At 37.7% G+C, this 22,390-nt stretch overlaps 1 protein-coding gene across 1 annotated transcript in view; it reads right to left on the bottom strand.

Moving 5' to 3' along the window:
* Window positions 1–22,342, bottom strand: part of arhgap33 (Rho GTPase activating protein 33) — a 65,710-nt gene extending 43,368 nt beyond the window's left edge. Inside the window, exon 1 of the mRNA XM_051721713.1 lies at window positions 22,126–22,342. Coding sequence (XP_051577673.1) covers window positions 22,126–22,144 — 19 coding nt within the window. The 5' untranslated portion in view covers window positions 22,145–22,342. The remainder of the gene's footprint in view (window positions 1–22,125) is intronic.
* Window positions 22,343–22,390: the final 48 nt, after the last annotated feature.

Raw genomic sequence — 22,390 nt, 5'->3', positions numbered from 1 at the left:
CCATCTGCTTTGGAAATTTCAGTCTTTCCCAATTCAAGTAGACAGGAGCTGTACTTTTATGCTGCTTGTATTCATTAAAAGAAAAGATGCCCAGGAGCGTTCTAAAGATGGTCGCCGTGTGGACTGACTTGCCTTGAAAGGTAGATGGCTATGGGTCACCATAGTAACACTGCTAGCAGTTGTCCCGGTTACAGTTGTCAGCTGTCATTTAGAAGCGGCCGAATTGTGCTGATATAGACAAGAAAGAGAGCAAGAGAGAGGCTCATTATAGCAAAGTCGTGCTGTCAAAGTCTCTACCATCATGTGGGCAGCGTCTCTATAGTAACAGCACTGGCTGTGCTTGCGCAAGTATCACACAGTGTTTGTGTGCGTGTATGTGGTCTTGCTAGTAATGACCATGCCAAGAAACACAGAAGTCTTTATCATGCCTTTAGGTGCACTGAATAAAATAGGTCACAAACACACACACACAGACACACACTATTGTCACTGCCTCCTGCCGTCTATCTGGCCTGTCAGATCCTGAGAGTAGCGCAGTTACGAATTTCGCACACGTACACACAACACTACTGTGCCAACTGACCTTACAAACAAGGATGTCAATATTTGTGCCAAAAATGATTAAATCCAATTAAGATTCTTTACAAAATGATGCGATGGTCATAATTCGGTTTGATTTGAGATTCATAAATAGGGCTAGCCAACATATCACATTTTTATGCTATATTTGTGATGATTTTGCTTTTGTAAGCAATAAAAAAATTAAGCGACAGTGTGAATATTGAAAAAATGTAAGTAATTATTATTTATGTTTCCTTATTTACATTTCCTAAAGAGTGTCAATACACCTATTACTAAACTCCCTCTTTGTCTTGCGACTTGAGAATATGAGTGTAATACAATAGTTTTAATTAGAGGTTGACCGGTTTATAGTTTTTGCTGATTAATCACAGCCGATAGTAGCTTTTGGAACCATTTTTGGATTTGGTTATAGGCAACAAATTAACGACAACAGTTCACAGATAGGACCTAATCGACATAATTTGTAATTTGGTTGCACAATAAATTACACCTGGAATTTCATTAAATTTTGAGTGAGGCCTCTACGTCTGTCCCACCCCCACATTTTAGTAAAAAATATAAAATGTCAAGATTTTTGACTCTTGTAAAGAAAATAGTGTTATTAGGATATATACAGTGTATGGATATAATTATGATATTAACTTCATATTGATTATTAACTTAACATATATCGATTAATATCAATCAACAACATGTTAAATCAACATTAATCAGCATGGAATTCAACAGATAAGATGCATTTTTACACCATACGTACAAGCTGTATCCATTCTCCTTTACACACAGTGATGAAGGATAAACTGCAGGTAAACAGAATGGGTTTGGACAGGTTGATAGTGGTAACAGCACTAATGACTTCAAAACATGACCCTCAGATGTCATCAAACTGGAACTGGCCATTACGATTATTGTTTCACAGTCAATGTTGCTCACAGCAGGTGTCCTGGATCTGACCTCAAAACAACACAATAGGACAGCAGCCATTAAGTCACTCAAGCAGAAGATGCTATAGAGGCTATTGTCAATTGTCTTGAAGAGTCACCACTCAAACCCCACCTCCAAACCTCCAAGACTAAGCAGCTTTTTCCCAAAATCATGGGAAGAAAAACCTGCAGAAGACCGGATTATGAGCAGATGCCATATTAGAGAAAGCCCAGACTAACCAATTCCAGTAAGGTGTAATTTAAAACATGAAAAACAGGGACACTGCCTCCTTAATAGGAAAACAGAATATGTTCAAATGTAGAACAACTCAGGTGAGTCCTCTATATGCTACAGAAAATGGCTTATTTTCTCATCAAGCAAATACAATTAGAACAGATGCAAGACTGAAATGTGCCTTGGTTAACATTGAACAAATATAAGACAGGATGTTCCTCAAATTCAAAAACACAGAAAAGATTAATCCTGCCATGTATTAGCTCAGTAGTAAAGATGCTGGCTACCACCCCTGGAGTTCACTAGTTCACTAGTTCGAATCCCAGGGTGTGCTGAGTGACTCCAGCCAGGTCTCCTAAGCAACTAAATTGGCCCGGTTGCTAGGGAGGGTAGAGTCACATGGGGTAACCTCCTCATGGTCGCTATAATGTGGTTCGTTCTCGGTGGGGCGCGTGGTGAGTTGAGCGTGGTTGCCGCGGTGGATGGCGTGAAGCCTCCACACGTGCTATGTCTCCGTGGCAACGTGCTCAACAAGCCACGTGATAAGATGTGCGGGTTGACGATCTCAGACGAGGAGGCAACTGGGATTCGTCCTCCGCCACCCGGGCTGAGGCGAATCACTACGCGACCACGAGGACTTAAAAGCTCATTGGGAATTGGGCATTCCAAATTGGGAGAAAAAGGGGAAAAATTCCTGACATGTATTGCAGTTAGCGTGTAGACTAACTGACACCATTCATTAACTTTCGACAGCAATTGGTAGATCACGGGCTAACTTTATCATCATCATCATTATCATTATTAATGCAATGCCTCCAGTGTATCTCCTCTGCTTGTTCACGATCCATAACAGGAGTTTTTTTGTTGTTGTATTGTTTGTGCACTGGAAGCTTCTGTCACCAAGAAAATCTCCTTGTATGTGGAAGCATACTTGGCAATAAAGCTCTTTCTGATTCTGATAGTCCAACATCACCAGCTAACATTGATTTATGGGTGATTATATGTAGAACGAAATAGATCTAATCCTTTTAATTTTGTCTTTAATTGCTTATTCATATTTTCTATGAGTTTTGAAATATTAACAATGTTAACAGTATTTCAGGAATGTCACATTACTTACAGGAAAACTAAGCACATTTCCCACCCAATTCCGATTCCAATTCATTACTGTAACATGGAAAATGTATCAACTATCATGTTTTTATACTTCATGTTAGGCTATTTGTTGTACTGCCTTTGATTAACAAAAAAATTATTGATTTATTGAATATTATGAGAATAATCACAGACCTTATTTCACCAATTATAAATTGAAAACCATTATTCTAAAAACCCCATGTAAATTCTCAAGGGAATCCATGGTGAATTAGCCTTCTGGATTGGCCTACAAATTGACGTCATGACTGAACAGCTCTAAACATAGATTTTCACATCTACAGTTAAGAGCCACTATTTTAACCCTTGTGCGTCAATAAAAAAAAGTTACTCAGAGGTCCTTCTAGGACAAAAATGTCCACGGTGCCAACTTGGGCGGTGCAAAACTGCCATAATAATATTATATATATATATATATATATATATATATATATATATATATATATATTTTTTTTTTTTTTTTTTTTTTTTTTTTATTTTAACCAACATAAGCCCTGATTATAACTACCAAATATTCATTCATTTTCAGGATTTTAACCCTTTGAATTCCAGTTTGTTTAAATAATGCCACTGTTGTTTTTTTGTTTTTTTTACACACATTTCTCAATACACACATACAAAACACACTCTGACATCCATACCGACACACCCACACAATTTTAGTTGCATCCTTTATTCAATTGGCCTGCAGTGCTCTATAATACAGCAAACAGAAAATAGGAAAAAAGCATGTATTTGCTCCATAGGTTAAACATGAGAAAAATGGTGCCATCTGGTGGAAAATATTAAAAATGTTAATTTTGAAGCCAGGGCTCCGGAATGAAAGCATAATATAATAGAATTCATGATTTTATGCTTTAATGGCACGGGGATCAAATATTGCATGGGTTTTGCATTGTTTTAATGGGTTTCAATGGGGAAATTTTTGTCCTGAAGGTTCTGAGTGTAACTATTTTGTGTACACAGTATATTATAGATGTATTATATAAAAATACACACCTTTGGCAAAATGTATGCCGTTGGCATTACCACAGCCAAAATGATCGAAATAAACTAAAATGAAAAAGACAAAAATGTCCCGAAGGTTCTTGTTTTTCATTCTTGCCCTGCCATTTATGGCCATAAGAAAGTTTCCACTCCCACCATCACCTCATGCAGTCCTGTAAATTTCTGTTTTGTTCCACTCTTCCCCACGGCCTTTCGACCTCTAGCCAGAACAAAGCAGCCATGGCCTTCCCATTCACCCATGGCTTCTAAAGGCCCCTGGACCCCCCTACTCCTTCCTCAGTCCCTTCTTCAAGATCCCACCCAACCCCCAGCTCTCTAAAGGACCTCATTCATAGACCTACCACTATCTACATTGGTTCCTGCAAGTGCTGAATGCTCACCCAGTCAGGGCTCATCAATAAAGATGGTCTGTGAGAGTGTTTCAGGCCAATCTTACATTTGTTGATCATGTAAATGGGTTTTTATTTTTTGATACATGTAATTTTTTGATGGTAAAATACTATCTTCTATCCCAGCTTAATATGTAGAGACAACTATAAGAAAGTAATTTTTTACTTTGATTTATCAAAAAAAAAAAAAAACAAAAAAAAAAAAAAGTGTAAGCGCCACAGTGTTATCAAAACATCCAGACCAGCCCATCACAGCAATGTTTGCTCAACAAATGGTGTGAGTTTGGGGTGGGACTATCTGTTTGCTCATCCAATGTAAGATGGCGGGAGTGTTCGGGAAACCTGTTTAAAAATCATTAATTCTGTCACTCTGTTTGATGTTACACTTTTCACCTTAAAGGGACAGTTCATCCAAAATGAAAATTCTATCATTGTTTCCTCACCCTCATGTTGTTCCAAACCCATATGACTTTCTTTGGTGGAGCACAAACGATATTAGGGAGAATGGCATCCTCATTCACTTTTACTGTATGGAATAAAGATGCAATGGGTAAATGTTTGGTTTGTAATAAAGGGTGAGATGATTTTTGGTGAACTAAGCCTTTAAAACACTTGGTTTCTGTGACAAGTTGAACATTGTTATTGCAAATGATGTACCTTTACCAAGGTAAAGTTATCTAATTTGCTAACATAAATGAGGTTTAATTAAAATTGGGAATTGTGTTTGGGTTACTGAAAATTAAAACAAATCACTGTAGCTAGGGCCCTATGATTTCCGTGTTGCAGAAAACACTAATGGAATCGTGGAATCCAGTCATACAAACGTAATTAACTATAAAACGTGGGATGAAATTAATTTATAAATGTACAATTAATCAAATTAAAATCGTGATATGCCCTAGTGTGGGGATTAAACCACAAAAGGCTGAGGTGTACAGTCTGCATGTGCTTCAACAGTAAGTGAATGTGATAAGCCGCTGCTAACAGCATCATTAACATCACGTGCGCTCTGTATTTGCATTAATGACAAAGAGCTTAAGAATAGCACATGCAGACTATATATTCATTTAATTAAATCATAGCCTTTTGCAATTTAATATGCACATTTGCCCATATAGCGGACTGCTTTTCTGGAACTGAGAAAGGAAGCCATCAAAAATATTTTGCCAAAACAACAAAATAAAAGGTTCTATTTAACAAGACGCATGAAATAAAAAAAAATGCGACAGAATACGTATATTACTTCTGTATAGTCAAATGTCATATTCAATGTAGTAGTAGTAATAATAATGATAATAATAATATATCAATAATAATTACATTATATTCAAGCAATATCTCAAGCAAGAGTAATAAGAGTATAATAATAATTATAATAATAATAATAAAAACTGGGTATTGGATTGTGTGAGGATCAGTATAGATTTTTTAATTTAAAAAAACAATACAATTGCATGCTGAAAAGTAATTGTTCTGTTTTAATTTGATTAAAATTCCATGAATTAATCTGATTAGAGAGTTTTTGTTTTTTGATAAAATGTCATTTAACTTTAAAACACGGAATTCAGAGAAAATAAAATGGAAAACACAGAATCTGGGAAAAAATAAAAAGGAATTTGGAAAAAACTATGTAGCCTATGCCATTGTTATCCAGGAAAAATGTGTTTTGAATTGTCATGGATGTACTTTACATTTTGGCCTATATGAATCTCCAGCTATCATTGCAAATTGGAAGAAAATAAATTAATGCATTATTTAGTGTTCCTTGTTTTTTATTAAACTTCCTTTTAAGAAAATTATAAATCAATCACTGCATGCCATTGTTTTCCAGAAAGAGTATGTCAATGCATTGTCAAGGAGTTACTGTACATAAACATAGACATAACATACTGTATACATTTCCAACTATTTCCAAGTTGCTAAAAATAAAATGAATCATTTCATTTAAGGGTCAATGAAAATATTGACAGGGCAAGCACAAATCTGAACTAACGGGCCAACCGGGCCAGAAGGAAATTTTTTTACTGCTGAGTCCTGCCCAGTAAAGACATTCGCTCTAAAATCTACACACCCCTCAGACACAAGCATGGGGCACAACTCATGTGTCTGGGACGACAAGGGACAACTGTGGATTGGGTAAAAGCAAGGTCAATTGAATCATAGACATTCCTAGAGCTGATCTTAGAAACTCTGCTCCCACAGTTCCCCCACCCTCTACAAGCTGGACGAATGTTCTTTCCTGCTTTCTATGGGGAATCAGGAAAGGCTCAGAAGAGCTGCTGGCATACTAAACACTCTCTCTGCATCCCAGCTGGGACCTCGTGACAGACGGGGGGGACAAAAAGATGAGGAAATGATGGAGAGAGGCCAGGAGAGTAGTCAGACAAAGCGTTGGACTGTTTGCATGAGCAAGTCTGTGCATATTTAAGTCTAGAAGTGACAGTAGCAGAGTAAAACAGTGAGAAAAACCGAGAGAGACACCAAGGCAGATTGTATTAACACTAAAGCTTAGGTTGTCAAAGGACATTTACATGTCAACAATGCTTATTTGGTACTATGTAACTTGGCCAGTCACAGTGAGGAAGCTCAGAGGATAGACCAGTGGTTCTAAACTGGTGGCTTATGACTCAAAAGTACTTGGCAGGCCTATTCTGACAGTGTCATGCACAGCAAGGAAAAAAACAATTAAAAACGATCTCTATAATCATGCTTATTAACTTTAAAAGGGAAATCCATCTGTTACTTGGAAGAAGCTACAAAAATTAGATGCCAACTATGGCGGTGCAATACACAGAATATACACAATATATTAATTACAATGATTTTGCTGACAATATAAAATTCAGGCAATATTATGAACATCAAGATGATTGTAAAGTATTTATTTTTTGCCCATTTAGATTCACAGAGTGCGTGTCTAATTTCACAATCCTTATAGGGCTGCGCAATTTATTAAATACATAAATAAATACCTAGTCTGTGTGCGCTTTAGAATGAACTGGTGACGACTGTTCCAAATTCATAATTCAGTATTGAACATTCAACTTGATGGGTTTCCAAAAAAATAAGTGAGTGAAGTTGTAGTTTCCACCATAGATATACATAGATGCGTCATTCGGCTGGTTCGGATACATCAACCACGACACCATCTTGGAATGGTCAACAAGGAGACCTGTTTGAATGTAAGTGAATAGATAACAACAACCTCAGACCGCTGCATCAACTGCATTTGTGTGGAAACAGTTCATCATGTAATATACTGACTGACTGGATGCTAATTTTCAGTATGTTTGCCATGATATACACTGGCGGCCAAAAGTTTGGAATACTGTACAGATTTTGCTCTTATGGAAAGAAATTGGTACTTTTATTCACCAAAGCGGCATTCAACTGATCACAATGTATAGTCAGAACATTAATAACGTGGAAAAATTACTCTTACAATATGAAAAAAAATATCAGAACTTCTTAAACTACTTCAAAGAGTTCTAATCAAAAAATCATCCACGTGCAGCAAAGACAGCTTTGCAGATCCTTGGCATTCTAGCTGTCAGTTTGTCCAGATACTCAGGTGACATTTCACCCCACGCTTCCTGTAGCACTTGCCATAGATGTGGCTGTCTTGTCGGGCACTTCTCACGCACCTTACAGTCTAGCTGATCCCACAAAAGCTCAATGGGGTTAAGATTCATAACACTCTTTTCCAATTATCTGTTGTCCAATGTCTGTGTTTCTTTGCCCACTCTAACCTTTTCTTTTTGTTTTTCTGTTTCAAAAGTGGCTTTTTCTTTGCAATTCTTCCCATAAGGCCTGCACCCCTGAGTCTTCTCTTTACTGTTGTACATGAAACTGGTGTTTAGCGGGTAGAATTCAATGAAGCTGTCAGCTGAGGACATGTGAGGCGTCTATTTCTCAAACTAGAGACTCTGATGTACTTATCCTCTTGTTTAGTTGTACATCTGGCCTTCCACATCTCTTTCTGTCCTTGTTAGAGCCAGTTGTCTTTTGTCTTTGAAGACTGTAGTGTACACCTTTGGATGAAATCTTCAAGCATTGTATAGCCTTCATTCCTCAAAACAATGATTGACTGACTCGTTTCTAGATAAAGCCGTTTCTTTTTTGCCATTTTTTTTTTCTAATATTGACCTTAAGGCATGCCAGTCTATTGCATACTGTGGTAACAAAAACAAACACAAAGACAATGTTAAGCTTCATTTAACGAACCAAATAGCTTTCAGCAGTGTTTGATATAATGGCAAGTGATTTTCTAGTACCAAATTAGCAATTTAGCATGATTACTCAAGGATAAGGTGTTGGAGTGATGGCTGCTGGAAATGGGGCCTGTCTAGATTTGATCAAAAATGACTATTTCAAATAGTGATTGTGCTGTTTTTTACATCAGTAATGTCCTGACTATACTTTGTGATCAGTTGAATGCCAATTTCCGTCCGGAACTGCAAAACCTGTACGTTATTCAAAACTTTTGGCCACCAGTTTATTTGTAGAAGACTTTATTTGCAGTTTGCTACGGGGGAAAAAACTGTTTTAGAAGTGAAGTCAGGATTTTTTTTACCATCTAAAATATTGCCCAATGTTTATGGAAGATCAGATATTCTGAAAGTTGTCTGGAAAAGACAATAGTCTTTTGCAGACCATATCGGTCAGTTTACATTCATATGTTGACAGACGGCTCTTGACCTATCCAATATGGCAGACATGCTGATGTACCGTGGTCCATACAAACAGCTGCTAATAAGGTATTTACGTATAGATATCTATGGTTTTCACACCCAGTTAATTTGCAAATTAAATAAATAAAGTTTTAGTAAAATATATGAAGGTAAATATAGCTTTTTATGATTATGTATTGTTGCATCACAGCATATAGCCCAAAAAAAAAGTGACTACATTTCATTACATCATTACTTGTAACTAGATTTTTACATCTTGCATTAAACATTATGAATCTACTCAGCTACAATGGCTGTTTGATTGAAATGATAGTTCCTCTGATAAAAAAATAAACTTTTTTAAAACCATTTTGGGGCAAATACATACATATCGTGATACAAAACACGCATTGTCAACAGGCTGAAAATATATCAAGCTTGCATTTTTGTATCGCCCAGCCTAATGCCAACATAGACTGGTTGTGTGACATGCCCTCATCCTTGAAACCATCAACAAATCTAAGCAAGGTGGGGGAAAAAAAATATAACTTGTTCACATGCATTACACAACTTGTTGTGGTACTATGTTGGGTCGCATGATGTCAAATTTAAAATCTGGGTCCTGAAGCAAAACAACTGGAGAAAAACTGGGACAGATACTATCACTCCTCAACACCTGAAGAACTAACAAAAAAAGTAAACCAAAAATTTGGAAAAGTCTGTAATAAAAATAAATAAATAAATAAATAAATAAAAATCTAATCTTAAACATTACAAGAAGACATACTCAGGGAATATTTTTACGGTATAATATTACCACTTTAACGGTTTATTAAACATTATTACCCTCATAAGTTACCACATTGGCAGGCACAAAGAACGGCTTATACTGATGTATCTATCGTGAGAATATGCAAGTGTCAAAAGAAGTGGTGGGGGTGGGCACAGGCCATTTGTGTTGGCTTGGCACAGAGTTTCCTTTGGCACGAGTTCAAAGCAGCTGCTTTTACAGGACCTGCGGCTGCTTTAGTACTCTTACTTCATTCATTCAAAATAAAACACAGACAAATGAAGTGTAGCGAAGAATGTAAATCTGCTCGATGCTGAAAGCAAGAGCCGATGAACCACTTTGACTCGATAGGTAACACGTTGTCTTGGCAACGCATGAGGTTAACTCTTAAGACTGAGTTGTAAGAGACTATAGAGTACATAGGCTGTGAGAAAAGCCAAAAATTTTGCTCTTTCCTCTGTGTCAAAGATTTAGACCACAAAGACATGAATCATACCTCAGCTTTCAGCAGCTAGGTGAAAGGCTAAACCACAACATAAGCACACTGAAGAAAATAAAACATAGCACCACATGAGCAGAGAGAGAGAGGGTATACTTCCTTATGTTATATTACTTCTAAAAGTATTTATTAGTGATAAAGAAATAATAATTAATTAATTATATTACATAATACTTTTGTTATTTTTGCATTGAAAAGTGCCTTATTCTCACTATCATTTGGCTGAGAGAGCACAGTGTAGCATACTACAATTTAAAACATTAATAGGCCTACTATATTTATTCAGTATTCACTAAATAGTAAACTAGTATTCCATTCTAAACATAGACATGGTCTTTAATACCTTTATGTCTAAACAAAATCTTTGGTGTCCTGCGAGAAAATCTAAAGGTGTGTTTGAGAACGAGACTTTACACACAGAGATGGAGAAAGATGCTTGGCCTGTGAGAAAATGAGGACTGACAGGGCAGGACGATTCTAGAGGTTGAACTGTGACTCTGCTGTCATTTATCCCAAGAGCATCAGTGCCAGGGGCATCAGTGCCAAGGGCATCTGAGCTCGTATCCAAGTCTGGGAAAGAGGTCACTGGCACAGCTGCGTCTGCACAGGAATAGTCCATGAAATAAGCACGGGCACAGAAATATAACACACCCCGTAAAATAATTTATTTTTATGCAAATCAAACCTTGTTTCAGTGAATAACACAACATACACTTGTGCCCATTCCTGCAATAAAGCTATTTTATGGCTTCAGAAATGATACAGCACCCAAGTCCTATGGACTACTTTAAAGGAATATACTAGTTAATACAAGTTAAGCTCAACTGACAGCATTTGTGGCATAACATTACCACACAAAAATTATTTTGACTTGCCCCTCCTTTTCTTTATAAAAAGATAAAATCTGTGTTACAGTGAGGCACATACAATGGAAGTAAATGGGGGCCAATCAGTAAACATTAAAATACTTTTGAAAAAAGTATAGTCACAAAACATAAACAATATTAGGGATGTGCGAGACTAGTCGACTAGTTGACTAAACGGTTCTGATGCTGCTCGTCGACACTGGAATTACTAGTCGGTTAATATTTCCCCCCATTAAACTGATCATTCTTTTTACACATTTACGTTTGGCTTTATATTTGTACAGAGGCTGCACTTAAATTACTGTCATATTAATGTTACATATTTTAAATAGAATTAATAATACAAATATTATTTAAAAAAAAAGAGGATATCTGGAGCAGATACAAAGTTTCATTTCACGTGCTTCTTCCCTCTCTCACTCGCGGCACACGCAGGAAAATGTCCTCTCGCTAGACAAGCAAACTCAGCAAAATAGTTAGGAAATCACTTCGGTGGTGTGGGAATCGGCTTTCCAAATGTTTGAAAGTCCCTATGGATGTTTTCACATTTGAGTCTTCTTTACATCTGTGCATGCTTGGATGTTATTCTTCCACTGAGCGGGCTTTTTCAAGTGCAGGATAGCTGCCTCAGGTGAGTCAAGTCCCGTCTTTCACCAGACCATGTCGACGGGTTAATTTTACTCATCAAAAAATGTTTGCTTTTAAGTAGCCTAGAAAATAACAGTTTTAGACTAGGTATGCCATTTTTTTTTTTAATCTGCTGATTAAGAAGGCTGTTTTCAACGAGGTGCCGACTGCTGAACAGGTTAAACTTTATTTTATTCTGTGTGCACGTCATGTTTATTATACATTAGGTTTATTGTAGGCTATATCACAGGCCTATTTTTTTCTATCCAATAGCTACTTTTTTCTTTCTTTTTTACATCGTAACTGTTATTGGTTAACGTTCTTTACCGAACAGCTGTCATATTAGATCAAAGGTTAATGCACGACTGCACGGTGTGAAATACGCGTGACTTTTCAGTGCATTTTTTTCTCTCTCATAGATTTGGCTTAGTCTACCTGTTAATTATTTTCAACGATGTCCTGGCCGTTTTAATATGTTAAGTAACGTTTACTTGGTGATTTCCATTTAGAACAGGCTATTAGGGTTGTTCCATTGATCCTGCACTATTCATTCAATTGTTTTCAATAAATATGTCTATTACATATTCGCTAATGTTGATTCAGAGAATGCGTGTCATGTTCTATATTTAATGTACAATGATCATAATTCAAGGCGAGCACGTCGCAGATAAATGCCCCTTTTTAGTGGAATTTAGCATCGGATTTAGAATAGATTAAGTATTTTAAATGGGTCGCATAAATTGTTTTTTTTTAAACTGTTTTCTGAAGGTTGGTTTCTCTTTAGACTAGTCGGTTACAAAACTTCCGTTTAAACGACAGTCAAATTAGTCGTAGCGCACATCCCTAAACAATATGCGAGTTAACTTGATAAAATTGCTTACTAACCTTTTCTGTGTAACGTTATAGCCAATTTTGCAACTTCGTTGCCATGACGATGTAATGTCAACAAACCCTAAACCCTACAATGACTGTAAAAATTACTATTTAAACAACTTAACAGCTCAAATAATGCACAAGTTTTAATACAAGAATTAATGCAAGTGCTTTTATAAAATTATAAATTTCACATTTCTGCCTTTAAACCCTCTAAAAATTAGCCCCATTCACTTCCATTGTAAGTGCCTCACTGTAACCTCGATTTCTGTTTTTTCTTTTAATAAAAAATAAAAAATAAAACAAAGGACGGACGCGTCGAAATAATTTTTTGTGGTAATCAACATTATGCCACAAATGCTGTCGATTAAACTTAACTTGTATTGAACCCAGAATATTCCTTAAATGGTGCTTTTTTAAGTCCTTTATGAAGCTTGACATTCTGCCTGATATCTGCTTTTGTTTTTCCTTTGAACAAAAAGTAAGTCATATGGGTTTGGAACAACATGAGGGGTGAGTCAATGATGACGGAATTTTCATTTTTGGGTGAACTATCCCTTTAATATTTCAACAGCTGAAACGTGGCGGTGAAATACGCACAAGCATCACTTTTCCCCTAAGGATAAAACCACAATCGGCATCTCTTTAGCCATTTCCACCAATACAACAGCAGACTGCGAAGCCTCACTTAATTAAATCATGGAACCTCACATATTAAACTTCAAGGGATAAAAAATGCGTACAACTGAAAAACATAGAAAAACAGTCAATTAGATCGATGTCCAGCATTTTCATACGAGGAGAAAAAAAAAAACAGTTAGGGGACGTGTCGAAGAGACACATGGCTCAAGCAGTAAACAGGAAACGGACGAGATAATGATGAAAATGAAGACTGGCGGGCATTTTACAGCTCTACCCTCTCTCTCTCTCTCTCTCTCTCTCTCTCTCACAGGAGTTCTTTATGTAATTGCAGCAGCCCAAGTGGCAGTGAAGGATGGAGAGGTGCAGGTTGCATAACAGCTGCCTCTGATGCAAGCAGCATGTTCTCTGAGGTTATGAACATGTGATGCTTTATTCATGTCTCCATGTGGGGCTGTTTGTATTTGCATATTGATAGGCTTCTTATTTTAATCCTTCATTTATGGCTCCAAATGGGCCTTTGCTTTGTGAAAGACCCAAGAATAGCTATTTTTCTGTTAGATAGCCTAAACACTTCAGGACACAGTGAAATGTTTTTCTAACAGAACTAACTGTTCCTAAATGAGATTAAAGGAGCTGTTTATTAAGGCTGCTCACCCTCATGTCCTTCCGAATCTGTATGATGTTATTTTTTTTCCATTGAACACAAAATCTTTACACAGCTCTTTTCCATATATCGACTTGAAAAAGCTTGTAAATGTAGTTGGTTATGTAATGCAAACGTTAAAATGTATTGCCTTACAAGTCATGCACTGTAGTAAGTGTTCCAGCATATTCCAGCATACAAGTTTTGGAACGAGTTTGGAGGGTGAGTAAATAATGACAAAATGTGTATTTTTGGATGAACTATTCCATAATGCCGGCGGGTCCACAAGAATTATTATTATTTTTTCAAAATATTAATTAACTACCATCTTGACCAACACAAAATTGGTATCGTTCGAATGCTTAGAAGCTCTACTTTACAATGCATGTAGGCATTATGACCAAAACTGAACAAGTGCTTTGAAATTTGCAGACAAATCAGAAGTGTTCCGTTTTGATAATTTATTAATACTTATTCACTGAACATATTGTAATCAGTAAAAACATTCAACCTGATCAAATAGCCATGTGTCGTATGTTGGAAAGCTCTCAAAGTGTAAAATACAACAAGCCTATTTGTTTTACTCGCAGACAAAAATATAGCGAGTAACAGCTAAGCTAATAGCTAAATGTCTTTGACATTTATGTTTCATGTGAAAACAGGTTTTCCTCATATGCCATATTTTCACTTATAATTTCACGAAATATAAACATAACATAAAATATCACATATCATTACTTAGAGAAGGTGATTATCTTTCAAACGATTATCTAATATCTTGCGTTAGCTTTCCAGGATCAGATGACGTCATCAGAAATGATGTGACGTCATCAGAAATGATGTGGCGTCATGGAATGCTAAACCAATCAGATTGGGTTCAGAGCGGTGAAAAAACTTCTTAAGAGAGACATGTGATTGGTGATTGTTACATATGGTCACCAGGAGATGGCACTAAGTACATGACACAGACTCAATGATGACTCAAATGGCGCAGAATACATCTCATTCCTTCCTCATTCATGCAAACCTTTAGTCTTTGTTGTGTTTGCATGTGTAATTAGTTCTTATGTACAATTATTATGTTTTATTTGTTTGTTTTGGACACTTGGATACGTTTTTGGACACTAGGATATATTATTTTTGTAATGCTATAACTTTTGATTGCTTTGTTGTATCAACACAAAATCACAGTTGTCATGATTGGGAACAAAACAAAAGTAGTTTTTCAGAGCCACCTTAAGGCGGATTTATACGGAACGCGGTAACCGCGGGTTCCCTATTCATTTTCAATGAGAGTGGGGCGACAGGCGGCAAAACTGAGGTGGCAGTCGAAGCGGCGCCGCTTTCCAAGCTCGTTCACGAGAATCCTGCCGCTTTGTCGTGCACAACTGCTTGCAGCGCACACCGTGCAAGATACAAATATTTTCTCCCGCAGCTGCCACTTGTCATTGACCAATCAATCAGACCTGAATTTATTCACAACCAATCAAACGGCATTTAGCTTTTGTTTAGTCAAAAATAACATGGAGACTGTGACTAGGAGGAGGGCGGGGACGGGCCGTGACTACGCACACCCGGCCCCCAATTGGGCTAATCAGCTGAGGAGAGGGATAAATGTGGCGGAATGTGGCAGTTCGAGAGAGACCAGAGCCTGAAGCTGTTGTGTGTTTGGCAAACAAAAGCCCTTTTTTGTTTAAGTTTCACTAGACTGTGTGAGAACAATAAAACACTCACCTTTAACTGTTCACTGTCTCCTGACCCCTCCTTTGCCCAGGACTTAGAACCTGCTACATTGGTGCCAAAGCCCGGGAAGGAGGAGGGATGGGCTGTCGTGGAGTCCTTGCCACTGCCATCCACCCAAATGAGCAGCCGCGGTCATCTGCCGGGGGACAGAGGAGTTGCTGCCGACCGCCTGGACGCAGAGGAACGGCCGACATCCGCGAGGGGAGGAGGGGCTCGCTGCCGGACGCCTGGAGCGGTGGAGCCGCTGCCAGGGGCGGAGGAGTTCCCTACCGGCCGCCAAAATGCGGAGGGGCATTCCATCCGCCAGGGGTCGGAGGACTCGCTCTGGTCCGCCCGGGGAGGAGCGGCTGTCGTCCGCCAGAGGGTGGAGGAGTGATCGAGGACCAGGCGACGGGGTGTCTGGGAAACCAGCGAGCATGTTTTTTTTCTCTCTCTCCTCTCTCTCTCTCACTGTCGCTCCGCCTTGCACTTTCCCTCTCCCCTTTTTTGTTTTCTTTTTCCCTCCCCTTGTCTCCCTTCCCAGCCCTAGAGAGGTGGGGAAAAGCCTGCCGGCAGGCGCAGCCAAAAGGGCAACAAATGTGGAGACAGGTGGCAAGACACCATCAATATTTTACAAATACATTGTTTAGCCTTAATATAATAATTTACATTAATATAAAAAGTAGCTTTTTACAATATTTATAGTTATAAAACATTTTATGAAAAAAAAATGGCATTTTATTTAAGTGCAATCACTTACATGAAAACAAATACAATATTTACAGTAATCTCCTCATAGTGTCTGAGCTGAAGAAGAGGGTGGCATTATTGCACTTCTACTGGCGCTTTTCGCACCGCTTCTCGTATGAATGGAAAACGCCTGTACAAATGTGAAGAGGCCAGATCACAAGCAAAGCCTTCCAGCCATCGCGTCCCGTGTAAAACTGCCTTTATTTACACCCTGAGGTATATAATGTCAAATTTTGGCTCAATTGTTTTTTTGATTTTTCAGCAGTTTCTTAGGCTGAGAGTAGGGCTGGGCAATATGAGCAGTGGTGGCTCAGTGGTTAAGGCTCTGGGTTACTGATTAGAAGGTTGGGGGTTCAAGCCCCAGCACTGCCAAGATGCCACTGTTGGGCCTTTGAGCAAGGCCCTTAACCCTATCTGCTCCAGGGATGCTGTATCATGGCTGACTCTGCACTCTGACCCCAGCTTAGCTGGGATATGTGAAAAAAAAAAAAAAAAGAATTTCACTGTATATGTATAATGTGTGATAAATAAATAAAATGATTAAAAAATATATATAAATTATGATGATATATATCGTGGCGACAATGTAAGGTGTCAGTCAATAGAGATTTTGCTATATCATGGATATCGCGATATGTAAATATTCATGTGCACAGCATGGGCTTATATATATCAATGGGCAGGGCTTCACGTGAGACTGAGAGAATTGAAAAAAACATGGACAGGGTTTTTCCGGCATTGAACATTTGGTTTATATATTAAATAACCTTATTGTAATGCCTAAATTTCAGTCAGTAAATTAAATACTTTTATAAATTAAAACTACCTCCTCTTTATTTGGAAAAAGGCAAACAATGTCAAAGTAAAAAATCAACTTGTTTTCAAAAATCAATCTTACCAAAATGCTAAATATAACAGTATGCCTCATTTCAGTTTATTTCAGTTGTTGACCAATATTATTATTATTAATATTATTATAAACTTTGCTCAAAAAATTAAGATCTTCTCAAAGCAATGCGTCAAAGAATATAAAACATAAGTATAACAAAATATTCAACGAAAATAAACACTTCTTGAAGAAAATAAATATCAAATAAATATCACTTCTTAAAAAACAAAACAAAAAAAAAAAAAAGAATGACCGAATTAATGTGGAGTTCATCTTTTGGCTTTTATAATATTATTTTGGATACTTCATTTTGATGTGGAAAAACAGCTCTATTTCTATAATAGCTTCTATTACGAGTGATTATTGTCGTGCGAAACAGTTTGCAGATTATATTTTTATGCTCTGTACACCATGTTGCACTTGTTTTAATAACAAGCTCCTCTTCAGTTTCTTGACCTGTTTGGGAGTCGTCCCATATTTCTTTCTCCATTTAGGATTTTCCTGGGTCAAAATTGATTGAGTAGCACGAGTGATCCCGCTCAGAGCTCTCCTGACTGTGGAGCACAGATATCGGAAAGCCTGCTGGATTGGTGCGCACTTCGGAGCTCCAGAGACAGCGTGTGAAACATTTGCGTCAGATGAGAAGAATATTTAGCGTGTTTAAAGCGCCAAACGCACAATGAAGGTTATCTTCATTAAATCATATTGGAATATCGATCGCAGGCCCCTGAATCGAATCGTATCGTGGCAGACTTTGAAGTATCTGCAAATATTGGATCGCAGGCCAAGAGAATCAATTCAAGATTGTATCGTGATGAAATGTCCGATTTACACCCCTAATAAATATATATATATATATATATATATATATATATATATATATATATATATATATATATATATATATATATATATATATATATATAAACTAGGTGATATATATCGTTATTGTGATATAAAATTACTCATATCGTAATATAAGGTTTTGGTCATATCGCCCACCCCTAGCTGAGAGTCTCAGAATATATCATAATCTATATTTCAAAAATTGAAATGTTTTCTTTACAATGTTACCAAACACTTGACCCACCTTGGGTTTTTAATTTTATTTTTTTCGTTATAAGCCTTTAATTTTGGGTATACCACTAAAACAGGAAATCTAAAAACACCCTCAGAGATTAAAGTGTTCAGCTTTCACTAATAACATATTTCATGTAATACCGCAGCTTTATTAAGTAGATTTATTTTGGAATACAGCCTACGCTGTACAAATTCATTATTCATGAGTAAATTATGCAAGCTGAAATACATGTGGGCTGTGCCAAGCTCTACTTACACAAGTAAGATCTAGAAGTAACTCTAGACCTCATTAGAGTCAAACTGTATTGATTTTTACCACACTCGCTGCCAAATGATTGCCAGTGTCAAGAAAATCCAATCAACACAGTCAAAAGAATGAAAAAGAACAGCCCTCTGACTCCCAAATATCCATCGTAAATCTTCCAGCCAGGAACTTCCAGACATTACTGCCAAGTTCCTACACACCCTCTATGCCAGACCAGGATGCTGTGGCGGTAATTAAACACCTTGAACACCCACTGCTGTACTACAATGGTGCATCTCATGCCTGGCAAAGATTGTGCGCAATAAGTTACTACCTTACTTCAAGAACCATCACTTTGCTATGCTATACTAAGAAACTGACTAAAAAATAAAGCCACATTATTTTACTCAAAGGGATAGTTCATCCAAAAATGAACAATCTCTCATCATTTACTCACCCTCATGCCATCCCAGATGTGTATGACTTTCTTTCTTCTGGAGAACACAAATGAAGATATTTAGAAGAATATATTGGCTCTGTAGGTCCATACAATGCAAGTGAGTAGTTAAATCCATATCTTATGAAGCGATGTGATGGATGTGGGTGAGAAACTCTTTATGTCCGTTTCTCACAAAAGCTACCATATGAGTTCAGAAGACTTGGAATATAGTGCATGAGTCATACAGACAACTTTTATGATGCTTTATGGTCATTTCTTGTCCTTTTTGGAGCTTGACCAACCCTGAACCCCATCCACTATCGTGAACATTCTTCAAAACTTTTATTGTTTTCCACAAAAGAAAGTAAGTCATAGGGGTTTGGAACGACATGAGGTTGATTAAATGATGTAGGATTCTCATTTTAGGGTGGGTGATCCCTTCAAGCAAACAGAAGAGATTAAACAAGACAGACGACCAATTGAGCTTTTGTCTAGTGTCCCAGACGTGACGTGACGGAGATGATCAAAGCTTATGAAACCCCAAACAAATGGTGGATAGTGAACGTAACCATCCCATAAAAGAAAGTCTGTTTAATTTTGGGCTCATACATTTCCAGAGGATACTTCTTCCTTAACATGTTGAAATCATAGAATTTACCTAACTGAATTAAAAAGAAATGTAGCTACAGGTCAAGTCTATTCCAAACAATGACTATTCTAAGTCAATGTTGACTAAGCACTCTCACTTCCTAAGAAGTCAAGCCTTATGCTTGAATAAACTGAACATGTTTATCAGCTAGTTAGTCTCCAAGAGAACCTGCATATCCACTGTTTTTAAGCAACACACCATGCAGAGTGCAAACAGTAATCATATCTGTGCTGTGATAAAAGACTAGACAACTCAAAAACCTTACAAAGAATGGCAAATGTTGTTTCCAGCTTGTCTCTTTCGTCCTGGAACACTCAGAAGTGTGGCGTTTCAGAGGATGTAGTCTTTGTTAGGTACGGATGAGGGCTAATGAATGTGGTGTCTTTGATGGAAGCAAAACAATAGAAGATGAATATGCCTGTCAAACGGAACGGTTATTGATGATGGCGAGCACGCTACAATGGCAGCTAACACTGTTTAAATGAAATTATACCCAATAAAGAAGCTGTGCTCCCAGTGGAATAGTGCAAGATGGGTGGGAATGGTCTCTGATGACAGGGAGGGGCTCAAACCATCCCCAAAAACACTGAACCCTCCTGGCAACATCAGATGAGGGACAATAGCAGTTTGTCAGATGCAGTGTCTTGCTGATGTTGTAACTAAGGCAACAACAGCATCAATAAAAGTAACTCAATCAGTAGGAGGAAACTATAGGCAGTGGCGTCGCCTTGAAATGGGCTGTTCATGCAAACCATTTAATAATAAACTAAGATTGGTTGATTGTTCAGATTTTAATTCAGAAACATGACTTACCACCATCCCGATGTCCAGTTTAAGCGGGTGGTATCTGCGGGGATCCGTGTTTGGATCGGGATGCGTTTCCAAAGTTCCTTCCCACATCAACTCTTGTCCTTACATCCTGATTTAATTAGCAATAATGTGTTAATAATCTTTATTGTTGGCTCGCGCAAAAACACCGCCCGACCCCAGAGTAAAGAGAGCCGTTAGACCAAAGAGCCCAGATAAATACAAAAAAAGAGGAGGAGAAAGAGGGGGAGGAAGATGGGGCCAGCACTTCCTCAAAAAACTCCAGAAATCCCACATAGAAACGAACTGACATCAGATAAACAAACGTCCTCAGTCAGAAAACCCAAATAAAGCAGCACGTACGTGCTCAGATTCCCCGTAACGGCGGAATCGTTCCCGCGTGCTCGTCGCGTGCGTTCTCGCGTCCATCTCTCCGCTAGCTGCCAGGGAGAACTGAGGGGCTCTTCGCCACTCCCAAAACAACGGACGCGGGTTAGTTCGCTTCGCCCAACCGCTGTCGATTGAACGTTTTATGCGCTACATCGATCAATTTCAAAATATTTTGGCGCCAATGTACTTATATGCTTAAACTGGGCGCGACACAAGCGGTGGTTTTTGTAAAAAGTTAAACTTTAGGGACGATAACCACACTGGACTACCTTCTTTTCCAGAATGGAGTGTTCCACTGAGGTGCCCAGTCGGACAAAAGGAAGCCTTAAGCGCGCTGCTGATCAATGGGCGGAGGCGCGCGATCATCATCCAGTTGAATTAAGAAACAGTGGAGCCAATCTGTACGTATGCATTACAACTTTGAGCCACAAATTATTAACCTAAATTTAAATCCCTCTGTCTGTATTTTATGGCGTAGAGACATAGAGTCTGGGGACCATTTTGCCCTTTTAAATCACTTTATCATCAGCCTTATTAGCCATATACGTCATTAACCTAATGACTGTTATGGTCTTTTTGAATTGCTCTATTCTGCCTCCCACCAGACTGTTACTACCTTGGGGTTCCATGAATATAATGGCACATGAATATGTTAATAAGGATACAACAACTAAGTATCATGGTAATAACATTGCTTTTGGATGTGTACTATAATAATACACTGGTAATCTTTAAAATACCTTATAATACCAGACCTATATAAATATAATTGTACATGAATATGGTAATTAAATAGTACTTTGCTATGTATCAAAGCATCACCATACATTCCAAAGCATTCCATTTATTTTGAACATGCATTAAATTATTCAGTGCCACCATTGTACCATGATATCACCAAGGGCAAAGATTTGGATGGGGGGGGGGGGGTTTACAGTATGAAGAATTTACATGTTTCCATTGATAATGGTATAAATATTGGGGTTTTTTTTCATTACTGGGGGAGGTTACCCCCCCACCCCGGATATCACCACAGCACTTTTTAATAAAGAATATTTTGGAGGAGCTAAATCATCCTGTCTCTTTCATACCAACATTACTTAGCATTTGATATTTGGTCACACGAGACGTAACAGACAATGATTTTACTTTTATAAACACACTTATCAATGACAAGACATAGTGAGACAGTACAAGTATCTAATGTCATTAAAATTATAATTAAAAGAGTTAAAATCCTTAACAAAACTCACTTGTGGCTCTTCGCTGCATTTTATTCTGGTTTTGTAATGCGTGTATATTCTCAATTGTTGGTCAGACAGATCGATGCATGAGACATTTCTGCTTTTTGTCAGCTTTAGGAAATGAGGCTTTTAGAAATGCATGCAAGTGGGCGTGTGCTATTTGAAAGAAAAAGCATTTGGTTTGTAAGTGCCACTGGCAATACAGGCTTTTAATTTCCCAAATAACTCATAAATGCAATTTTTATAATTTTATGTAATGTCTACACAAGTTTCA

The sequence above is a fragment of the Myxocyprinus asiaticus genome, chromosome 16, assembly GCF_019703515.2.
Source record: "Myxocyprinus asiaticus isolate MX2 ecotype Aquarium Trade chromosome 16, UBuf_Myxa_2, whole genome shotgun sequence".
NCBI classification, from domain to species: domain Eukaryota; kingdom Metazoa; phylum Chordata; class Actinopteri; order Cypriniformes; family Catostomidae; genus Myxocyprinus; species Myxocyprinus asiaticus.
This window is presented reverse-complemented; position numbering and strand designations above follow the sequence as displayed.